Source organism: Hydra viridissima, unplaced genomic scaffold, assembly GCF_058129835.1.
Source record: "Hydra viridissima isolate aposymbiotic clone 2 unplaced genomic scaffold, HvirCarnegie_v1 scaffold_1, whole genome shotgun sequence".
In the NCBI taxonomy this organism is placed as follows: Eukaryota; Metazoa; Cnidaria; class Hydrozoa; order Anthoathecata; family Hydridae; genus Hydra; species Hydra viridissima.
In genome coordinates, this window is record NW_028324300.1 from 7,541,261 (window position 1) to 7,566,468 (window position 25,208).

A 25,208-nucleotide genomic window follows, 5' to 3' on the forward strand; every position below is an offset into this window, starting at 1 on the left:
GGCGAAAAAATCATGAGTTTAGCGGTGTGTTCGTTCTCCACAGACAAGTAATCAAAACAAAACAAAAAAATTAAGAAAATCGTTCGTGAGTTCGTTCCTAAGTCTTTTAAACTATGCTTGACGCATTCTTTTCCGTTTGGGACTTCGGAGCTAAAAAAAAAAAATGATACAACATATAAAGGACATATTTTATATATGTTTTTATATAATTATTATATATTAATTATATAAAAACATATATAAAATAAACAGTAAAATAGTAAGCAAACATAAAATAGTATAACAGGTATAAACATAATTAACTTTAAAAACCAAGGATAAGTTACAAAAACAAAAACATATGTATAATTAAAAATCGATCATTATCTATTACGTTCAATAATCTACAATAAAGAAATTTATAGTAATAAATTTTTGTGAAATTATAAAGTTAAATATGTATTCGCTTTTATAAAAATGAACATACTGAATTACATACCTGTGGTTTTGGAAATTGAGTAGAACTTAAAATAATAGAAACTGAAACTGTAGATATAAAAAAGCGTTTACTTTATTACAGAAATTGGAAAAAAATTTTCAAGATGTTATATCTGTCAAATTTCAAAAAAGTTATGTTAGCAAAAGTTATATCAATATTGAGTTATGAAACCCGCGGCGTTTTCAATTATTGAAAATCAGCGCTAAATTTCCACTAAGGATTAGATCACTGTAAATAAAATGACGTTTTTTGTTAAACTTCCAGTGAACTTCCAGCGAAGTCGTAAAATTTGCGGAAAACCCAGCGAAATCGGTGAATTTCCAGTGAACTTTTACATTTCCAGTGAACTTTCATTGGAAGTTCGCTAGGTTTTTTTGTAAGGGTTATAACGCTCTTGTAGTCGATTTCAAAATGCTTACTACTTGCCTTACGATGTTAAGTATCCAATCATGTTGCCGAGAGGTCATGCGGCTACAAAATTGGTTGTTAAACATTACCATGAAGAAGGTAATCATGTTATGGGAAAACAAAATTATCAGAACGATATTGGATTATACGAGGATGAGAAGAAACCTGCGATGCAGAATCAAAATGCAACAAATGTAGAAAAAGAAAATGTAAACCTGCTCAACAACTGACGGATCCTCTGCCATCAATTCGCTTAAAGGAACCACTACGCACAAACGAGTCCGCTGTACTGTAAAAAAAAAATTTCGTAAAAATGAAAAAATGATTTCCACAATCTTTTAGGCACTATCCAGCTAAGAAAATATGAAAGTTTCAAAAAATTTGGATCGTCCAAAAAAAAGTCATCACGTTCTGAAATTTTACCTTATAAAATGGCTTAGAAAGGCCAAAAAAGACTTTTTCTGGATTATCTCGAAAAGTAGCTGAAATATATATATAACACGATCTATTACTAAGTTGAAGAGGAGTGAACGCTCCACAATACGGTATATCTGAATTTTTTGTATGTTTCAAAACAGAGATGCCACTGTAATTTAAACAACAAGTTTATCAACTACATCATTAAGAAATAAGAAACATCGAAATCGATTGTCAAAAGTATTATAAAATTAGACCGGAATCCGATAACAAAACATCAATACACATCCATTTTAGAGCATTCTTCAACCGATTTTCTCCGGACAACTTATGTCGAGTCATTTCGTTCGATAATTTACTGTGAAAACTTTCTATTCCTTCTTCAGATGCTGCTCCGATAAACTTATTTTTGTGCACAAAATATCCGAGATGCATCACCATCATGTGAATTGAAGGGCTTATCCCAAAACCGCCAACCGTTTCAAGACCATTGGCTAGGGTAGCTGTCAAACAACAATCTCTAGAAGCAGAATGAACATCTTTGCATGCGATTACAGGAGCTTCCTCTAATAAAATAAAAAATTAACATTAAACTCAAATTATTTTTTTTTCTTACATCCTTTTTCCCTTTATCTTCATTTTGAGTTTTATGACAATATTTTCTAAAGATATTTCGCATAAGCATTTGACATGTTTTAAAACTAAATTTTGTTTATTATAAATAATACATGAAGATAAATTGCAGTTCCTACTAGTGGACAGATGAGAGAAACAGAATGAGACCAGTATTTATTTTTAAAAAAACCTATTTGTTAAAGTTTACTTTTTAAATTAAGTTTCTAAACGTAGCTACTAATAGTGAAAGAAAATATATTTTCATAAAGAAATAAGAATAAAATAATCCAGTCTTTTTTGGCCTTTAAACGCCATTTCATAAGGTAAAAATTCAGAACGTGATAACTTTTTTTTGGACGATCCAAATTTTTTGAAACTTTCACATTTTCTTAGCTGGATAGTGCCTAAAAGATGGATCATTTTTTCATTTTTACGAAATTTTTTTTTGTACCCGTTGTGCTACGTGCGTTTGCTAGAATTAGCATTGATTTTGCTGAGCCATTTGTAACTATGCAAGGACACGACAAAAAAGATACTTATGCTTGTTTACCTGTTTACTATCACGAGCAGTACATCTCGAGATAGCTTATAGTTTATATACAAATTCATTCCTCAATGCCTTTTTTCGAATGGCGAATAGAAGACGATTATCACTGGAAGTTTTGACGGACAATGGAACAAATTTTGTTAGTGGATCTCGTGAACTAAAAGAACTTGTCAATGGCTTAGATAAGAATAAAATTACCAACTCTACAGCTGATAAAGGAATCAAGTGGTACTTTAACGCTCCACTAGGACTTCATCAGGGTGGTGTGTTCGAAATAATGATCAAGGCTGCAAAACGTGTAGCATCTGGAATACTTGAAAAGGCCGATATTACTGATGAAGAACTCCATACGGCTTTTACAGGTGCAGAGAGTTTACTGAACTCCCCCCCCCCCCCCCCCATTAACCTATCAGAGTGCGGATATAAAAGATGATGTTCCATTGACTCCTAATCATTTTTTAACTGGACAAGTGGGAGGACAATCGTTCCTGATTCAAGTCAATCAAAAAATTATCATCCTAAAACATGTTGGCGTCGAGTACATGAATTATTACGTCACTTTTGGAAAAGATGGTTGCGAAAATGGCTTCCCTCTTTATCAAAGCGGTATAAATGGAATCAAGAAAGCCCAAAAATGAAAATAGGTGACATTGTATTAGTCATTTCTTCGGATACAGCCAGAGGACATTGGCCGCTCGGTAGAATTACAGAAGTATTTGAAGGATAAGATGGACGTGTAAGAGTTGTAAAAGTTAAAATTGGTGAAAAAGAATTTATAGGACCAATTACAAGATTGTGTCTTCTTGAGTTCGATAATTGAAAAGGTTTGATAGACTGGAGTCTATCAAAGAGGGGGAGAATGATCAGAAGAAATTTACGTTAAAATTATTTTTGTAACTTGGACATGCCAATCCTATAATTATGCGTGGTTGTGGTGTCTGGGTGCTTTTGTGTGACAAATTACCATAAGTGTGCCATATACAGCACATATAATGTTTATTAAAAAACCAATTTATCTTTTTTTAACCGATTAAAATTGTGTAAATAGGTTAAAAATATTATTTTTTATATGTTGATTAAAAAGTAACAAATGCGGTGTTTATCTTCAAAATATAATATAACACGCAATCGGTGTTAATCTTGATCACCTTCGGATCAAGCTTTTTTTATGTCATTTAAAAATATAAAAAAAATATGAAAAATTAAGCAGATCTAATCATTCTAAGAAAAATGATATTAAAGAAAATCCCTTTATAGATGGCAATTTCTCAACAAAACTTTTATTATTTATATTTTTATTATTTCTTATTGAATTTTGAAAATAAAAAAAAAGAGATTTTTATTTTTCGTAACTAATATGTGCATTTATTCTGAATCTTAATCTTCTTTAGTAATTAGTATATCTAAGGTTATATTTACTTGGAATGTAAGTTTCCGCGGCTTTTTGTCTTGAGCAAGGGACATTAAAATCAGATGCCTATTTCAATGCATTTTCGGCACAATCATAAAAAAAACACCCTTATGAACTCTTTCTTGCATTGTTGTAGTCTTGTTGCGGCTGTGTCCAGATTTATTTTATATAAAAAAAAAAAAAAAAAAAAAAAAAAAAAAATGGAAATAGTAGAAGAATGCATAAAATATAAAATTTTTTATTAAGTATGCTTTTTTCGAAATCGTATTACTCCTCCATCGAAGTTCTCATGACGGTATTGTGCCACTCCACCAATCGCCGGTGCTGAATGAAAAAAAAAAAAATTTTATCTTTAAAGAAAAATGTCTCGAATTTTCTTTCAATTTTTGAGCTATATTTTACATATTAATTCAATCACATACCTCCGGGATAATGTGGATAATGTGGCCCATGTAAGTACATTCCATATTCTTTACGCGTTTCTCTCAAAGAGACTAATATTATAATCAAAATTCAGTATAAAGACGGTACTAAATATTACCTTAAAGTTTAAAAAAAAATTCAACTTTACAAATGAATGGAAAAGAGTACGATGGGAAACTTGTCAAAAAAAGTGTTTTTTATAATACAATTAGTATAAAGAAACACCGGTCACGTAAACGATCAACTAGCGTTTTTTGCCATTATTTTGGCGAACTTTTCTTTTAGTTAAAGCTCTTGTAAATAGGTTTAACTGCTTGCCTGACTTTATCATGAGATATCGCCTTTTTATTTATTTGTATTTTATAAATTTAAAGCAAGAAAAAAACCGAATGAAAAGTTTGTTTTACATGAAAAGCTTAGCAAAAACTTTTATATTTTATGTAAGCGGATTAGTTCGTTTACTCAAGTAACGGAATAGCTGGTTTACTTGAGTAAACGAGCTTATATGTAATTTAAATTTTAAAAAATTATCTTGTCATGAAAACAATTTTTAAATCGGAACAACTCGACCACTCTTCTTTCTAATCAAAGTACATATCTATTTCTTCGAGATTATTATTTTAAAAATGGTAAATTTTTATCCTATACCTATAACGAATAGTCGAGTCTTTTACTTTGTCCAAATTATCTTTTTTGCTAAGTAACTGAACTTTATTGACAAACTTTATAAACAATTAACGGTTTACAATAATAGTTAAAAGTTTAGAAAACAAGCAAATTTAAATTCAGATTTAAAAATAAACTATGATAAAAAAAAAAACAAATATTATTTCAAATATTCAATCGCTATATACCTTGATTATACGAAAGATACATCAATACACTTATACAAACAAATATAATATTCTTGAAATTGTAAATTATCATTTCTTGAAAAGGTAAGCCTGCATTGGATTTCAAAAAATACCGAATATAGTGAGTTTGCAGCATGACTTTAATATGGTGAGTTTGCAGCATATTAAATGTTTAATGTTCTAAGAGATTATGGTAGCTAAACAACACTCCTCGCATATAAAAAATATTTTTTGTTCTAAATCACCATCACCGACGTCATCATCATCATCATCATCATCATCATCATCATCATCATCATCATCATCATCATCATCATCATCATCATCATCATCATCATCATCATCATCATCATCATCATCATCACCATCATGGCTTGTGAAAAATTTATAAAAATAAATACCTTCACACACACCTATAAAAATTAACACCTTCACACACACCTATAAAAATTAACACCTTCACACACGCTAATTACATCTTGAAGACGACGTTATTCACGACAGGCTGAATACAAAACAACAATATTTCAAAAATCTACGTTTTTAAGACATGATTATTTACAAATACAAACTTTAAATGTAAAAATAAAAAAGCATAACTAAATCTTTTTTAATCCAAAATCAACAATTAATGATTTAGATGCCTCTCCTAGTCTCCGTATTGTTCGTTAAATTACCTAATCTCAGTTCTGGTGATCTACGTATGAGCCGTTCAGTACACAAATTGATTTACTTCAAATTTGAAAAATCTTGAATTTAAATCTCAAAGCACTTGGTAATAGTCATAACTTTTTATATCTATAATAACTTTCCTGAATAATAAAGGTTAACACTATTAAAACAACAAAAAGATTTTGGCCATTAAATGATAAATAATTTAATTTAGAGGCCATTTTGATTACTCGCAATCGTTTAAATGCAATCGCTTCAATAACGCAATTCAAATGGACGAGCAACTTTTAAAAAAAACTTAAATTTTTATCAATTTAGTTTTATAAATTCGACCTTTCGTGAACAATGAAGTAATAGACATCATACAAAAATTTTTCTATTGGACAAAACGTGTAGAAACTTTGAAATTTATTTATTAAAAAAGCCTTTAACCGTCATAAATTGCATAAGTTTGTATGAATTGTGTTTTAAAAGGTCCACTACAACATTAAAATATTGTTTTCTAATCCGTGTAAATTAAAGATATCCACTACATAGACTGTAATATCAAATATTTTCAGAATTTCTCTACCGTTTAGAGAAAAAGGAGAAAAAATACATGTGATGATTCTTCAATACGATTTATCATAGAAGGTATGGATCAAAAAGACGTTTATGGTGTTCCTCAGATTCATCTTATTCTAACAGTACAAAAGCTGCAACAACAATACTGATTGGGAAGAAAAGAAGTAGTAATCCTGATAATTGGGCACGAAATTTACAAAAACATAAAAGAACAAAAAAGTTTTAATCCACGGATAGAGGAAGAAATTTAATACCTAACATTTGTCGATAAAAAACGAAGAAAGTCAGAAGTGTCGTGAAGTCAGAAGTGCAACCAAAAAATTCTTTTGGATGAGAGAGAGGCTGCCATAATGGCATTTTATAGTTTACATAGTCAATTTGACCAAAATATTCTCTTAAGACATTGTATTCTCTTTAAACGTTGTCTTAAAGCTAAAGAATAAAAAAAGGCGCCCCACGAACAAAACTAAAGAACAAAGATCACATTTTTTTATATATTACTTTTTAAAGATAGACATGATATTCCCGTGTGCAAAAAATGTTTTAGGAACACTTATCAGGTGAATGACGAGCGTATATACAAATGCTGTTCTATAGAACAGGTTACATCTTTGGTTACGCTAAGGCCATGTTGCATGTAATAAAATAGATGACACAAGTGTCATAAAAAATAAAAAGTCATTTCCAGCTTACACTAGCTGCTCCACCAGAGCTCATAATCCAAGACGACAATATTTAAATCCTGACTCAAATATTAAGAAAATGTATGAACTATACATCATCTAATGTTAAAAGGAAATGCAGTAACAGTGAATAAAAAATATTACTATAATGAATTCTCCACAAAATTTGATTTACATTTTAAACCACTATCGAAGATTGCGTGTCAAACTTATGATTCTTTGCAAATAAACAATCTTCATACGGATAGAAATTGAAAAGGAAACTCATTTAAAAGAGGCGGAACGCAGTCAAATGGCTTTCGATTGCATGGCAACTTCATAGTAAATTTTAGTATTTTCTTTCGATTAGAAAAAGCTTTAGCCTTTCTAAAACCTACCACTTTCGTATTTTATCATAAGCGAAATTTATGTTTATAATTTTGGATGTAATAAATTCGTTAAAAATAGTACATAAAGACTTATGCTGCAAACTAACATAAAGACTGCAGATTCGAAAGTACATAAAGATTTATGCTGCAGATTCGTGTACCGGGAAAGTAGATATGTTAAAACAGTCTTAGGTTTATGGAAAATTGTTCAACGCATCTGCTAAAATTCATACCTCATCTTCAACATGATTACTATAAAAACTTGACAACAAATCGAAACGACGATTCTTCACATATAGCTGATGATGAAGAGATTACTTATATTGCTGATGAACTAATCACAAGTAACATAACAGAGCTGCCAGCATTCAATTTAATGGAAAATTTATAATAAAAATGTATAGCTAAGTTTTTCAGTAACAAGAACTTAAAAACTTGAACACTGAATTTAACTCTATTATCATTTTTTCAGTTACCAAATCGATTAACTCCACCAGTCACATAAAAATTGTAAAATTAATGACGATTATTTTTTTAGCTTCCCTTTCTTATTAACTTTTACATACCAATCAATAAAAGATGCTCCAGTGAAGGAATCATTTACCAAAATAATGCACTCGAATCCAAAATTCAGAAATTGAGACTAGAATTTTGTAATTAAAGAGTAAAGAAAAAAAAAAAAAGTTAAGAGTAAAGCTATCATCATTTTCTTTTAAAATTGAAATATTAGGAAGAAATAAGACAAATTATTGACAGATACTTATTTGCTGAAAAAATTTAATAGAAGACTTTTTCCTGCAATTCACGCAATCATACTATAAATTAAAAAGAAACATTAAATGTTTTCTAAGAAGTTGTTTAAAGTATTCTAATTATGATAAATAGTTTATACTAAAAGAATTTTTTTTTTTTTTAACTTCATATCTTCTCACTATGTGCAAAACAACACAGCAGCTAATTCTTTGTTCGTCGTAGTTACTTTTAACTGCAAGTAAACACCAATGCAAATACTAAGAAACACAGTTTACGACCTTTGGAAGCATAAGAAGGGTGCTTATTTTCCGGATATTAGCTATAAAAAACTATAAGAACTTATAATTTTATATAGCTGGTATCCGAATATTATAGTTCAGGTAGGCTTTAGATTGCCTACCTGAAAATTTTAAGCAATATATCATATATAATATTAGCAAGAATCATTTGGCAATCGAGAAGCAATCAGAAATTGTTTTTTTTAATTCTGTTTGCTTTATTTTTGACAGAGCCCTAACTAAATTATTGGTAATACACCTTTTTACATTGCATATCTTATCACTAAACTCATTTTGAGGAGAAGCTTTTAATTGGTTCTCGAATACAAAACAAAAGCAAAAGTGAATTTAAAGACGATTACTATCTTTCAATGTTCCAACGAGAAAAGATTCACCTATGTTACCTCGCGTATATCTGTAAGAGACAACGTACTTTTTAAAAATTTTTTTCCTGGTATCTCTTACTTGCAATTACAGTTTTCCGGCTTTTTTTTTTTTTATTAAAAAAGTTTCATATAAAAAAAAAAAAAAAAAAAAAAAGGAAAAGAAAACAGAATAATAAATTTATAAATTGTGAACTAGGCGTTAAACTAAACTGTTCTAGGCTAGGCTGTAAATTTACAACTCTTTCTTTACTTTCTTCTTGCTCTTTGACTCAGGTAATTTGAAAGGTTTAGTTGCTTCCTTCTTGATAAACTCAATAAAACTGTCTACTTCACGTGCAGAATCGTATTTCTTAGGACTATATTTCTTTCCAGCTGGTGCCCAGTAGATAGTCGGAAATCTTTAATACAAAATAAAATAAGATAAAAATTAAGTAACAAAAAACAGATATTAAACAGAAATAAAAAAAGAGAATCAGAGTGATTGGTAAATATAAACAAAACTTTATTGTCTGTCATCTAAGAATCAACAAAAAAAAACAATGCAACCCACCCGCTAACTTCATAAGGAGGAGGTACATCATTAGCAGTTGCATCCATTTTTGCAATAACAATATCATTAACGCCAGCTAACTTTTCACCGAGTTCTTTATACTTAGGTTCAAGTGACTTACAGTGACCACACCATGGAGCATAAAACTCTATCAACACATCTTTAGTTGGATCATTGACAATTGCTTCAAAGTTTTCACCAACAACAACCTGAAAATACAAACAGGAAAAAGTTACTAATATTTATTCGAAATATTTACTTTATAACAAATAGTTTATGCATCACCATCAATAAGAAAATGTACAAACTTCTATCAGTCATCTAAAATAAACTCAATTTAAAAAAAATTATTATAGACATCAAAGATAAAGACAAAATATTTGGACATCAAGCTGTAAGATTCCAGAAAGAAACTTGCAGTAGGTATTATTTTATCTTGCTTCAACCTTTCAGACATTCCTATTCGATTAAAAACAGTAAACTTATTTTAAAAAAATAATAACTTATGCATGAATATGAATTTGTCTAACCATTAATTTTTGCTATTTTAAACCAATAAAGAGTTCTTTAAACTTTCAATCAACTTAAGAAAATTTGATCTATTTTAAAAGATGTAGAAACTTGTACTTTGTTTGTTATTGACGGAAAAACAAAATGTTGACACTTACAAATAGTATACTTATCACATTTGATTTAAAGGAATCAAGTCTATTCTCAAGAAGCATTTTTTACCTTTACTGGTCCATTGTTTTCAACTGGTAGAGGTTCAGACTTGATGTAAGGTTTTAATTCTTTGTTTTTAAATTGATTTGTAAATTTTTCAAGATTTTCCACACTGAAATCAGCTGTCATCTTGTATTTTAACCCTTTTGTGTCAAAAGCTACAGCATTAGGATCAATATTAGATTCAACAGTATCAAAACCTAAATCCGAGAGTTGTTTAGTGTAATCTGATCGGGCACCAAAAGCAAAGTTAATTTCCCTTACAAACTTCTTTGCTACTCTAGCAACACGATTTCGCCAATATTTAGAACCCTTAAACATAAATGAAACTGGAATTTAATAGAAAACCTACAAGAATTAAAAACATAATAGAAATTTGTGATATAATTATCTTAACAAAAAAAAAAGGTAGAAATTACCTTAGGGTTTTTTTTCCAGTCAACATCATAATACACAACCACCAGTGGCCTAGGAAACTTATCTTCTGTATCAGGTTTAATTTGACCAACTATACCATTTGACTTTTCATTGATAAACTTGACAATATCTGCAGTATCAAATCCATCATTTAATGTTTCTTCAGCTGATTCAAAGTTGGCATGTAGATGTTTTGGGCGGTACAACACTAATTCACTATTGAAAAAATTCACATCATGTTACAATAAGGTAGAAACAGACAGCTAGAAAGAAATTTAAGAAATTTAATTTTAAGAAAGAAAAAGTTAGACAGCTAGAAAGAAATTTAACAAATAGTAACAGTTCTATGTAAATGTTATGTATTTAGAATACTCATAAAAAAATATATATAAAAAAACAAAAAACAAACTCTTAAACAGTTTCATGATAATCTGAAACAACTTATGGAAGGACTACAGAAGGAAACTACAGAAGGAAAATGAATTTTGCCTTACATTTTTAACACTGTTTTAAACATATCTACAAAATATTCTACAAAATACTAATGAATGTTAATTATGGTCAAATGAAGTGAAAAAAACAACACAAGATTAGGATTTCTTCAAACCCTATTGTACCACAACTATCTGTGATAATTGTGATAAAATACACACACAGGTGTGTGTCAATATATATATACATATACACACACTTAACCACAAAATTAACACACCACTTATAAAATCCAACTTATTTTGAAAAGCATGTATTTCCTGGATTTATCAATTACAAAGATGGTAATGTTTATTGTTACACTGCTTGTAGCTTTTATTCCATTTCCCTTATTTAGTTTCGAAACTACAGCAGCTTTTCATAAGTAGCATGTTTTACTGTAATTAAACCTCACTTCTAAAAGAAAAGTTTGTATTGGTTTTAAATTGTTTTAACAGTAGAAAAGATAACTGTCATTTGAGCAACTCATGTTCGCAATTCAGTGTTCTAGACAAAATTTAAGTCACAATGAATGTGTTGCAATTGTTACTTTGTCCAATGAAGGATTAACAAATCGCCAACTTGGTAGATTTGGAATTTCTCATACAACAATCTGTAGAGTTCTACAAAAGTTTGTAGAAACCAATGATCACATTAGATGACTTGGCTAAGGCAGACCATGAGCTATCAACGCCATGGAAGATCAATTTTTAATGCTTCAAACACTGAAAGAACGGTTCGCTACTGCACGAAGTCTCCAAATACAACTTGTTGAGGTTCATGGAACTGCTGTTAGTCAAGATACCATAGAAAACTTAGTAGTTAAACTTACAACCTTGGACAACAGCAACTGGTTTCAGATAGTCTGTAGACTACTGAAGAAACAGACTGGCTTTTGCAAGGAGGCATAAGAATTAAGAAATACATGATTGGGGACAAATCTTATTTACAGATGAGTCAAGGTTTTGCTTGTAAGTTTTGATCACTGACCAAAAGTGTTCAGAAGACCAAATAAAATATATTTTGCTTGTAAAATTCAAGAAACCACTTTATATGGAGGCGGATCATTGATGGTTTAAGGCGGAATATCTTTAACAGCTCACGCAGAGCTTTTTATTGTTGATGGTGGACATTTGACTTCTCAACAATACATAGCAGACATCTTATAAACTTTTATGGTGCCTTTTGCACTGTACAATGGATATGGATTCCTTCGGATAAGGATGATGCTAGATGATATACAGCACATATTGTTACTCAATACTTAAACAAAGTTAATATTTAAGTTTTGGAGTAGCCAGCTTGCACTCCAGATAGGAACCCAATAGAGCATCTTTGGGACATAATGGGACGCCATATTAGAAGCCAACATCCATCACCTAACAGCCTAAATGAGCTGCGACAAAGTCTTATCCACATGTGGGAAGATATCCCTCAAGAAACAATTAGATCTCTAATTGAAAGTATGTCATTGCACTGTCAGACTGTAATAACAGTAAGAGGTGATAACAGCAGTTATTGACAAGTCAAAAATGTTTCAATTTAAGCTGTTTTGTGTGGATAACAATAATAATCATTTAACTTCATTATGTTAAATGAACCATATTTTTGGTTCTAGTTTTTTTTTCACCATCCTCAAAGTCAATTTTATTATCATTGAAATAATTGTGTTCATGTTTTCTATTCTTAATATGTTTGTCAAAATATACAATAATATTGACGACAATTGAAATGTATAAGTGGTGCGTTAATTTTGCCATAAGTATATGTACAGTTGTGGACAAAATAATAGTAGTGGCTAGTAAAACAATCATTTGTGATAATAATTTTATGTAGATTTAAATATAAGTTAATAAATTTAGGCATAACAGTAATACAAACACTGAATAATGAAATGGGAGTAAAAAATGTTGGTAACACTGTTAAAATTACTTTAGGGAAGTCCCTAATTTTATATACGAACATATCTAGATTTGTAGGTTAAAATAACATATCTGTTGTTTCCTATCAAATTATTTATATTAGCTTTTTGTTTATTTGGTTTTAGTAAGACTAATTAAAGGTAAGATTAACTTTAGCGTTAATTTAATGAAATATATAAAATAATCGTATAAATTTATTTTATAAATAGGAATTATGGGTTGTGCAAAGCATTGTAGTGCAGAAAAGAGACAACTAATTATTAAATTAAAACAAGAAGGGAAAACATAAAAATTTATTAAAGAGACATTAAGTTGTTCTCCTATGATGATTAGAAATGCTCTAAAATGGAAAAATGTAGGAGAAACAAGGGGTCGAAAAAAAAAAACAACTGAACATGAAGACAGATTGATAAAACGTGCTGCTGTTGCTGATCCTTTTGTAACGTCCCGCCATATTAAAGAAGATTTAAATTTAAGCGTTTCTTCGAGAACAGTAGGTAGGCGGTTAGTACAAAGTAAGTTAGTTGCCAGAAGCCCAAGAAAAGTTCCCCTTTTGAAAAAAAGGCATGTGGTAGCAAGATTACATTTTGCAAAAACGCATGCAGATTGGCCTGTTTCAAAATGGCATAATATTTTGTGGTCTGATGAAAGCAAAATCGTTTTATTTGGGTCAAGTGGACGCAGGATGTATGTAAGGAGGCCACCTAACTCTGCATACAAACCGCAATACACCATAAAAACTGTAAAACATGGCGGAGCAAAAATAAATATTTGGGGTTGTTTTTCTTATCATGGCGTAGGGCCAATCTATAAGATTGATGGTGTTATGGACCAAGACATATACCTTCAAATATTACAAAATACCATGTTGCCCTATGCAGAAGAACATATGCCCCTAAGATGAGTTTATATGCAGGACAACGACCCAAATCATACCAGTCGCAGGGTAAAAAGTTGGTTCATTGAGAATAGGGTTGCAGTTATGGATTGGCCTGCACAGTCACCGGATCTCAATCCGATCGAAAACCTTTGGACGGATGTAAAAGAGGCAGTTTATAGTCAAAAACCAAAAAATCAGCAGGAGTTATGGCAAGTTGTCCAGAATGCTTGGAACAACATTCCTTTAGAACGTTGTCAAAATTTGATTAACTCAATGCCGAATAGATGCAAAGCTGTGATAAAAAACCGGGAGCATGCAATTAAATACTAATTTTTTACTATTGTTTAATTAAATTTATATCATTTTTTTGTTAATAAAATAAATTATTTGCAATATAACATTAAATAAATTAATACTACTATTATTATGTCCAACCTGTTTTTTATACTCATATAAATATTATAAATAAAAGCAAAAGTTTAAAATTTTCTACTAATTAGTTTATCATCTCACACCTATTTAATTAATAATCCAGTATTACAATTTCATTTTCAGTAACTGTTTAAAGATAATAATATTAATTCGTTAATTTTAATCACACTACTATTATTTTGTCCACAACTGTATATGTGTGTGTGTATACATATATATACATATTGTTGTTTTCCAAGTTACATTTACTTTATGGTATTAAAAAATAAACTACCAAAATTGAGAAGAAATGCACCAATAACCTAGATATGAAGAAAACAAAAGTAACAATATAACATTCTAAACTGATTATTTAAAAGAATCTCAGAAAAAGTATTACATTTCAACTAATTTAAATGGCAGTGTTTAAACTCCAAAAAATCATACAAGGAAAATTAATTATTGCACCTTTGAGATTGTTAGCTATCAACTATCTCAAAACAAAATTGATTTAAGAATGTCTTACAAAAACCAAGAAAACGCAGATTTTAAAATGATATACTTATAGAAAACTTGAGTATGAAAAGTTTTTAATAATTTGTTTGCCAGGGATGCTTTATCACTGGTAAATGCAAAACAAACAAGGTTTGAGAGATAAATATGCTAATACATTGCATACAGATACTTCAAAAATGTTTATTTTCACTCTAATTGATTTTACAATAAGTGAATAAGTTATTTTAAACGATTTTAGAAATTCCAACATTTTTCAGAAGTTTTAAAAAAAACTAATGATTATCTCTACTCAACAAAGAAATAGCAGCTGCATATTACTCATAAAAGTAAATTTTCTTACTCTAAATGTCCGGCTTGCTTATTAATTTCTACATTTAGGGAGTGTGCAAAGTTAAAGTCAGTTCTTTTTTGATCTGCTACCTTCAAAAAACTTTTATACAATTGATCTTCACTACTGAAAAAACCTGGATAATGAAAATAATTATTACAGTATAGATATCCAGAGATTGAATAAAAAACCATATTATTTAATAAAGTAACTATACATACCAACTATGGTTACCTCAGTTGCATCAAACAACTTTTGTTGCAGATGTTCAAAATCTTGTAGCAAAACAGAAGAAGGTCCAGAGTTCTTTTTCATGTATGAAATAATACCAGCAGATTCACGTGGGCCATCATATTCTTGAGAAAAAGCACCATTTCGAAATATTTTGAGAGTAGGATAACCACTAACGCCATACTTGCTACAACTTTCCTTTCCTTCACCAACACAATCAACCTAAAAAATAAATAAATAAAATTTTAAAAATCCCAGAAGAGTATTATAAAATTTAATAAGTATAGAAAATTTGTAAAAAATGTATAAAAACCAAAACATTTAAAAACATGCATGTAACAAAATACATTTGTATTTAAACAATCTGTATATATTGACAAAATTAAGAGCTACAGACCTAAACTAAAAGACTAAAACAGATTAGTACCTTTGCTAGTTTAACTGGAGGATCATTTTTAAGAAGAGCAGTAGCAGCTATTTCATATTCTGGTGCTAATCTTTTACAATGTCCACACCTAAAGGAGATTTAAATTTAAAGTTTATGTTGTTAGCAAAAATAAGTAAAAATATCTACTATTATTCTCCATTTTCAACTAACTGCCAATAATGCTTAGTATATAAAGAGCGAGAATCAAAGTTCCTACCAAGGTGCATAAAATTCTACTAAAATAATTTCTTCGTTTTCTATTCCGCTTCTAAATGATGAATCCGTCAGTTCTAGCACATCACTACACAGAACTGAACTAAAAGAAATTAGAGTTAGTAAGATTGATAGGACCATTTTTTACCACTGAATGCTCAAGAAAGTTAATGTTAGTTAAGTAATTTACAATTATTGAGAATATATGGTGGCAAGCTCCTATTGGTTACAATTTTATTTCGACCAATCCACAACAATGCATAAAACCCTCGTAGAATGCATAATGGTGCGAAGAACGGCAATCGTTCACTTTAAATAATCTCCAATAAAAATAATGTGAGGCCCCACACTGGTCAGAAAAAACAAAACCGTGCAACTCATATATTTACTTTAAAAATCAATAATAATAACAGAATATTACTTATAATTATAGTTTCAAAGTATTCTAAGAATATTAACTGTAAATTCAAGACGACTATGTTATTCATTAGCGTTTTATATTTCTCGTTTTTTTCATAAAATTTTACAATTTATATATCGTTTTAAATTCATTGTGCACAATGAACCATATATATTCATTCTTTTACAATGAACTTTTGACGCATGTGCAATGATACAATTTCTTACGCTAATTACAACATCCCCTCTAAAAAATAAAGTTCTTAAGCCACATAATCAGTTAAATACATTGGCATTCTTCTTTCTCTGATAGACCGCTGGCATCTGCCTCTTCGCCCTTGACAGTAAAAATACCTATATCATCTCTTTCACTATCTTCAGTGTCAATAATTTTTTAAACTTCCTTCTTTTTATTCATATCCGATGCAGGAACTTTCCTTACGTCTCGCAGATGTCTTGGTACACCATCTATTTCGATATCTGTTTTTGTGATTATGTTCATTTCGACCAACCATGACTGTGCTTGATCCCCAATTAAATCATCCCAAACTTCTCCATGGCTATGACGTTTTATGAAGCTGCATGCCATTCTAAGCCAATTTCCAACGGGATAGTGCCCTAATAAGTGCCCACATATTGAAAAAAGTCTTCGTCGTGTTATTTTATCGTATTTGATGTCTTCTGACTTCGGTATATTATTGCCACGCTTCCAACAAAGCTCTTTCTTTTTGTTTCTAAACTGTTGAAAACCCAACACTCGTGCAGCACTACATTCCTCCGGTTCTTTTGTTATCAATCCATACCGCCCCAAATGGTTTACAACGTTTTCAACTGATTTCTTTTACAAATTGACAATTATGTCGTCGATGTAGTGATCAGTTGCTTCATTAGTACCTGCATCGAGACTCAAAACTTTGCCTAGGATTGAAGACATGATTTTTGGTGCGGCATTTAAACCAAAGCCGAGACGTGTAAGCTAGTATTGCATCTCTTTGTAGACTATTACCTGATGCTTCCATAAAACCGGATCAATGTGAATTTGCATGTAGGCACACCTGAGATCAAGCATTGAAAACTTGTCACCAATTTTTCTCCATCTCCTCACTGTTTCGTCGCATGCATCGCTTGAGGCATTATGTGAGTTAACATACTGACTCAACTCACGAAAGCACAGTTTTAGCCAACCGTTTTCCACTCATGAGTCCATCTCTTCATTGAATTGATGTATTATCTGGGATTTTATCTTATATTGTACGACAGAGTTCTTCAATTGGTGTTCATGGTGTTTCTATTTGTATTCAGCAGTCCAATTTGTGGCATCGAAATAGGCATCAAAATCCTTGTCTGTCATAGTAACATTGCTGCCAACAGATTTTTTCTCCTTACAAGTTGAAACAAAACCAAACTCAATCTTTCCATCGTATAGGTGTACTCCTCCACAAAGATTAATGACAGCGTCAATACCGTCGAGAACGCTTCTTAAAATCATTACTGACGCCTGTAGCTGTTTCCCAGCTATTACCAATGTTATCATCGCTTCTCCTACTGTTTCCACAAATTCTCCGTTTACAGCCAATACCTTGAGTTCGTTTCTTCTGATTCATTTGTTTTCCGAGCCATTTTTCTTGAAATAATGGTTCGGGTACATCCACTGTCGACCAGTGCTTTTACTGCAAAGTTGTTCACGAGTACCATGCATATTGGGAGCGCCGTTAGTTGCTTAAGGGAACAGCTGGCGCTGGCAATTCCCCACTTGAGTTTCCCTGTTGCGATGAGCAAAATCTTGCAATAAAGCCAATTTTTTTGCATCGAAAACATGTTATTACACCATTAGTATTCCGTTGCTTTAAAAGACAGTTTCGAGCAACGTATCCAGGTTTACCGCATTTATAACAATTAAAACCATTAGAGGATGAAGATGATCTATTAGCGTTTTTGTTGATTCCAGAGATTGTCGTTGAAACACATTCTTCTTTTGTTGGTTCCGATTAGAGCAGTATTGCATGGTTTAACACGTCCTTCAAGTTGATCCCAAATATTTTTACTTGTGCTCGTAACTGCTTTTAAGCTTCACCTGGCAATCCAGTTATAAACGCTCGCTGCAGCAACTCTTCATTTTCAACTTTTGCCAGTCTCATAAGTTGACGCAAGCTGGCTATGTAAACATCGACAGATTCGCCTTCATTCCATCTCCAATCCCTAAACAGCTCGTAGGCTTCAAAACTATCAACTGCAAACGCGTTCAATAAAGCTTTTTCAATATCCGCAGTGGAGGTTTTCTTGCTATCGCTAAGTTGTTCATATAAGGCAAATGCACTTCTTTCGAGAAACAACGGAATTATCAAACACAGATCGTCCATCTTTTGTAGTTCACCGACCAGTTTAACTTTCTTCAGTCATACCACCACATCGCCAGACCCATCAAAATTTTCAATCATTTTTGCCATTAGTGTCATACTGCCGAAACAGCTTGTAAAATCAAGACGACGATGTTGTTCATTAGAGTTTTATATTTCTCGTTTTTTCATAACCTTTTACAATTTATACATCGTTTTAAATTCTATTATACAATACAATTTTTATATCGTTTTAAATTATCGTTGTGCACAATGAATTGTGAAAGTTGTCTTTTCTAGTTTTTGTAATCCAGTAACAGGTAGCCTTTGTTATGTTTTACATCTGCAATCTATGTTGTGAAAAACAGGTCAGTAGTATATATTAATGAGCTTGAACGCCAGAAATGTGCTCAAATTATATTGATTTTTTTTAAACCATTATTTTTAAATAATTTCATCTATGTGCTCAATCTCACCTATGTAAAACTATTTTTGATTACAGCTTTACTAGTTCGCGTACCTAAAATCATTTAAAGAGTCATGAGACCTTTATATATACTCACAACGGCTCTTTCCATTATGTAAGCAATTTTACATGTTGACTGTGAAAAGATAATATATATTGTGAGGGTAGCGTTTTTCTTTTTAACGTTTCAAGTCATTTATTTATTTTTTTTTTTTTAGCTTGTTATTGTTTAGTTAATGAAGTTAAGGGTAAGGGTAAGGATAAGTTTTGGGTTTAGAGTTATGTGGATTAGGTATATGAAGGTTGGGATAGAGGTTAGTGGTCTGGAGAGCACTTGGTTAGGTAAGGGCGAGGTTTGGGAATAGTTCGGTTAGGAATGGGCAAGGTTTAATCTAAAAGGGCTGAACTTATAATCGCCGTCCTCAGTATATTCTATAATATGATAAAATTCAACAAATGTTCTATTAATGTGTAATGGTTAGCACTCTCATATTTATAACTTTTATATAATACAAATAATATTTTCTTACGCTTCTTGCAGTGTTCAGTACTGTTTATATCAATTACTCCTTTTTCTTCTATATCTTCTTTTATTACAAATATCTCTTCTTTAATTAAATCTTTTGGTTATTCTCCAACAATCAATATTAAAATCTTCTTCTTTTCTTCTTTTATTCAACTGCTTATTATAAAACTGCTTACTCATCAAAGTACTCTTCTTATTAGAAAATTCTTTCTCTTCTTTAAAATCCTCTTTAAATCTCTTAAAAACTCTTTTCTCTTAAAGTCCTGTTTTAAACCTCTTTTTCTAAAGAGACGACCGTACTCATCAGTCGCTCTAATTGTTTTCCAGTTGCGATATCTTTTCATTTTTTTATATGGGAGGCAGTGATATTTAAGTTCTAAATATAATTTCAATTTCCATTTTTAAATAATTTTTGTAGCATTGATTTAATTTCTAATTTTAATTTCACTTCTTTTGAATTAGTTCTGATAAAGTTAATTTCAGTTCAGTTCTTATGATTTTAATCATTTTAGTTCTTATTTCAGTTACTAAATCAGTTCATACTTTATTTCCATTAAATTTTATAGCAACAAGTTTTATAGCAATTAGTAGTCCTAACGGCACATTTTTGAAATGAAATGGTCAATTAGGAAAGTTCCCTGAGATTTCTGATACTTTTTGATAAAAGACTCTGCAGATAAACGCAATTCGTCAACTTACCCCTGCTGACAACTAGCCCCGGTGTACCCTATCATTATTTCAAGAAATAATGTAATACATAAGTTTCAAGAAAAATATTTTAACAACTTTTTAACTTAGTAATAAACATCTAAATAACCATACAAGTAGTCATAAAATAGTCATTCAATGATTCAGTTAAGTTATAATAAGAATTTTTTTCGAAATTGAAAGAAAACATCTGGTTGAATTTTAATTACAAGTTTTTGTTCAGTTTCCTAAAAATTCTCATCTCTAATGATTTTTTAATTCAATTGCGGCGACCAACAGTTAAAATTCCACAAAGTGAAAATATCCTTTCTACAAACGCCTATGATGCTGGGGCGGACAGTAAATCTTCAGCCAAAATTGCAATCTTGCTATACTTGCTTTTGTTTTGTTTCCAAAAGAGCAGGCTCTTATTTGGCAGCGCTACATCACCACTTATGTCTGACTTGCAACAATGAGATTGTCTTGGTTATAAATTTTTCCTTCTTTTGTAAAGATTTTATTTGACGAGAACTTAAAGCGCTTTATGGCAGCAAATTCACATTCAGATCCATTTGACTCAGCAGCAGCTTGTAATTCTTGTTCTACTCCACAAACTTTTATTATATACATCTTTGCTGCATGGAGCAAGGTGCCCATTTCCGGTGTGAGGATAAAGACAGCAACAGTTGGATCTAACAAACATGCAGCAGACGGAAGAGGATTAAACGTATCTGAGTCCGGCTGCAGAATTGATTGAAACCGTTGACGTAGATCTCCAAGAAGATTCGCTGTCAAAGACTTGTTGGTAGGATATTCTTGTAAATGGCATTCCAAATTGAGTATAGATGGTAGAACCTGTGAAAGAGACTGGGCATCGGTCTGAAGTATATCTGTTTGTACTGCAAAGGGTTCCAAAAGTGAAGAAATGTTTTGAAGACGAACCCATTCACTTGCTTTGAATGTGTCGATTCCTAAATTTAAGCAAACCATCTGAAACTAAAGTTTACTAATAACAATTTTGATAACTAATAATTGTCAATGATATACGTCTCTTTTTTCCATGCTGTTGTGATGTGATTTAAAAGGCAGAGTAAAGTATTTCCGTGTTATTAGTAAACCTAATTTCAGGCTTGGTCGGGAAAGGCATGCCATCGCACTCTGATCTTGACCACGCATACAATATTTAATTGCGACAACTTGCCTACGGCTTCATAAATGTTTTAAGAACATTCAAGTATGTTTCCATGTTTGTGTGCATAACAAAAAGTTTTAAAAATACACGCAAAAAAAATAACTTTAATCTTTACTGATTAAATGATTTTATATTGGCGAATGCTTTAAAATCATTTACTAATATAAATTTGTTTTATTTTAATACGTTGACTTATTGTTGGAGCCACACACACACGCAGATATTTAAAAGATTTAATAAAATGGCAGCGTATAAACTTTTTAATAACATACTTTGATCTATATTGTTAAAAGTTTTATATATACAGCATATGATATATACATATATTAGCTTATACGCTGCCTTTTTATTAAATTCAACTTATTTATGTAATCGTATAACAAGAATATGACAATCAAAGATATCATATATATAATGCTATATATGTTATGTATGTATAATATATATATATATATATATATATATATATATATATATATATATATATATATATATATATATATAACAGTAGACAATATTGTTTCGTCCTTCAGGACTCTTTAGTAATGGACATAAGTATAAAATTATGTAAGATAAACATTTTATAATAAATTGTTTATCCGTCAGATTCAGATATAGAACTTATATCTTCACTGGTGCAGCTTTCTTCGCTACTATAATCAGTGGCAATGCTAGCATTAGCTGAATCAAGGCAAAAAACTCTTCGCTTATCTAAGAAAATATCCACAGCGCAACTTAAAATATCATCGCGTTCTTATTGAGTGAAATTCGTGTCATTCCCTGCTATGATGTCTTCCATTGTTGAGTGGTTCATCTTTAAACGCCTATCTGTCAAGATCACAGTCAAAATACTGAAAACGCGTTCGACAGCTGAATTAGAACCAGCAATACACATCAGAAGTTCAACTAAAAGAATCAAGTTTGAAAACTTAATTTTATGATTAAGAAAAATATTCTGCCATATTTGCAATGGTGTGAGTGCAATGGTGTACTGCGAATTAATTACTAGTTTTGCAGCTCTCCATTCCGAAAGAACCATTTTAAAATCCATTCCTAATTTTTCTAGGGGGTAAAAAACTTCGTTTAGTAATAAAGATATGCTGGCATCACCATACATGCTGTCTGCTGTCCATACTTGCGGATCTAACCAATCCATTGATTCGAATATGGGATTTAACAGCGAACTAAATCTATCGTTTATCAATGGCAGAATGATTTCAATTGCTAATTTTCTTACTTAATGGCAGAATGAATACATTCAAAGTTAAGATTAGCCATATTGTTGAGTTCAATCTCAACAAACTCTGGGTTTGATTTTTTCAATTCGTTACCTTCTTTGAAATACGAAGAAACAAGATTGGTTGAACCATCTTTTTGATTGATTATAAACTTGAGCAAATATGAACCAATAATATTATCAATATCTTCATTGCTTAATTCCGCTAAGCTTGCCTTTGTTTTATCCACCGCTGGTTTTAACTCATTCACCATTAACATTTGTTTTTCAAAAACCAATTATAATGGTGATAACTTTTCTAAGATGTCCAAATAACTACAAACCATACATAGTAGTCTGTAGTCATGCAACCGTTTGGATAATCCAGAAAGTTTAGCACGCATATCTGCTTTAGTATCGCGATCAGCAAGAGCATTGTCGAAACCCACAATAAGCGAAGGCCAATTATGTGAAGTTTTGTAAAGCCGCGTCTCCTGTGACTTATAAAGCGCGTTCCAAATATTTTAGGTAAGGTGTAGTATGTAATGTTCAAAGCCTAAGCAGCTTTTTTAACTGCGCATTTTAGTTTTCCAGAATTGCAAAATAAATTAAATATGGAAATGTAAAAGCGTTCACACTCTTTATACTGGGAAATATCTTTCACAGCATCTTTTATTGCTAATTCTAAACGATGGTTTACGCAGTGAATTTTTATCAGCCACATTCTATCTTTTTTTAATTGTGTTAACACGCAATTAAAAAAAGATAGAATGTGGCTGATAAAAATTCACTGCGTAAACCCAAAATTAACGCAAGCTTCGTCGGCCGTAGCGCTTACAAGTTTGTATTTGTAAGCTGACGCAGTTAAAGGAACACTATCGGTTTCAATAAAAATGCTATCAATAGCCTTTTTAATGGTATTGGCACCCAAACCAACCAAACTGTTCATATCAAGTAAAGAAACTGCAAAGCAGGCAGGAGTCCCCTCGTGTTCAACGCGCACAAGAATCAACTCTTTTTCATCCTTTGTTTTTCTAGCTTGAGAACCATCGGAAAAAACGGAGAAAAAGTTTGCTTCATTGACAATTTTAGCAACTTTTTCTTTAATAGCACTGGCAATGCATGAGATATATTCACGTGCAAAAAATTAAATTAAAAAACAATAAAAAAAATTTTCCTTCTAAAAGGAGTACACCATTAAGTCTTTGGCATTTGATCAGTGTCTTGAAATGGCTATTTCGCATGCTTGGTTTTAGAGCCATTTCATAGGCTGTTCTAGTCATCTTTAATAGCGCTTCGCGGTTGTCTTGTGTAATAGGTAACGAGTTTTCCATATCGAGGTTAGCAACACAACTACTTCCAGGATCTTCTGAGTTACAATTATCAATCAGCACCGCTAATCTATGGCTTTGCCCTCTAAGATGGCGATCAACCTTTATTAATATCAAAGAAAAAATCACGGTTAAAATTAAGCAATTCTCTAAAAAATTTATTCACTAAGTAATATAGTAAATTATAAGATAACTACAATTAAAAGTTATATAATGGTAGAAAAATTATGTTTAAATTATTTCCTGGAGTCACAAAATAAGAACAAGCTAATTATTTTAATTTTACCTGATACTTTGTCACCACACAAGTTCCCTCCGTAAACGCTGTCAAAGAATTATTCGATACTCCTTTAACAAAAGCATCCGTTAAAATTTCAGTTTTGTTCCTAGAACAAATCTTACACCACATTTTGACAACTAAGCCATTTTCTTTCGTGTATCCAATAACTGATTCTTTCCCCCACAAAAGAAAAGTTTTTAAGTTCTTAGATATTGGTTTACTATCTTTAATTTTTTTTGCTTCAGATGTCATTCTTACAAATTTGTTATACTTAAACTTAAATTTACTTATTTCTGTTTTAAATACAAATTAAAATAAAAATAATAAAAAAAAAAGGCCCACTCACTTTTCATAATCAGAGGTAAAGCAGTTCCGCTTCCTCCTTGTAATTTATTTTTACCTTTTGAGTTTAATCATAAAAAAACGCTTTCATACAGTTTGACGTATTTAAAATTTGATTTTGGTTAGTAAAATAAAAAATAAAAATATAATTCATTTGGAATGTAATTTGTTTGGATACTGATCATTATAGACCGCTAATTCAGGGGTCTAGCACGTTGCGGAATTGTTTTTAACATTTTTAAAGATACTGCTAAAAACAACGTTCTAACATTGTCATAGTAACTGAATGATTTAAATGTTTCTTTTGTTTGTCGTACTACAAAAAATTGTATGTAATATGTAAAAACAAAACTCAGGCCAACTACGCAAAGCGCGAAATGGTTAAAAAAAGATTGACTTTTTTATTTATTAAATAAATCGACAAACGTTTGTTTATAAGAATCTTGTTGAAATAAATCAGAAGTACTCAAATAAAAGAAATTATACT

General features: G+C 30.9%; 1 protein-coding gene, 2 long non-coding RNA genes and 1 pseudogene across 3 annotated transcripts in view; all 4 read right to left on the reverse strand.

Annotated features, from left to right (window-relative positions):
• LOC149893156 (uncharacterized) overlaps positions 1–25,208 on the reverse strand; it is a 182,088-nt gene that overhangs the window by 12,104 nt on the left and 144,776 nt on the right. The gene's annotated exons all lie outside the window — the stretch shown is intronic.
• LOC149893157 (uncharacterized) lies at positions 3,815–5,279 on the reverse strand. Its single transcript, XR_016449296.1, has 3 exons — positions 5,154–5,279; positions 4,299–4,370; positions 3,815–4,200 (listed from the first exon to the last, which is right to left on the reverse strand). It is a non-coding gene; the product is annotated as an uncharacterized LOC149893157 (long non-coding RNA).
• On the reverse strand, positions 9,031–16,149 carry LOC145187491 (protein disulfide-isomerase A3-like). The gene is made up of 8 exons (XM_080063897.2): positions 15,951–16,149; positions 15,734–15,821; positions 15,297–15,528; positions 15,088–15,211; positions 10,550–10,763; positions 10,140–10,442; positions 9,408–9,616; positions 9,031–9,255 (listed from the first exon to the last, which is right to left on the reverse strand). Exons 1-8 carry the CDS (start codon positions 16,085–16,087, stop codon positions 9,090–9,092), a joined length of 1,473 nt encoding a protein of 490 aa, XP_079920023.2. The 5' UTR covers positions 16,088–16,149; the 3' UTR covers positions 9,031–9,089.
• Positions 22,132–24,660, reverse strand: LOC145198020 (uncharacterized; annotated as a pseudogene).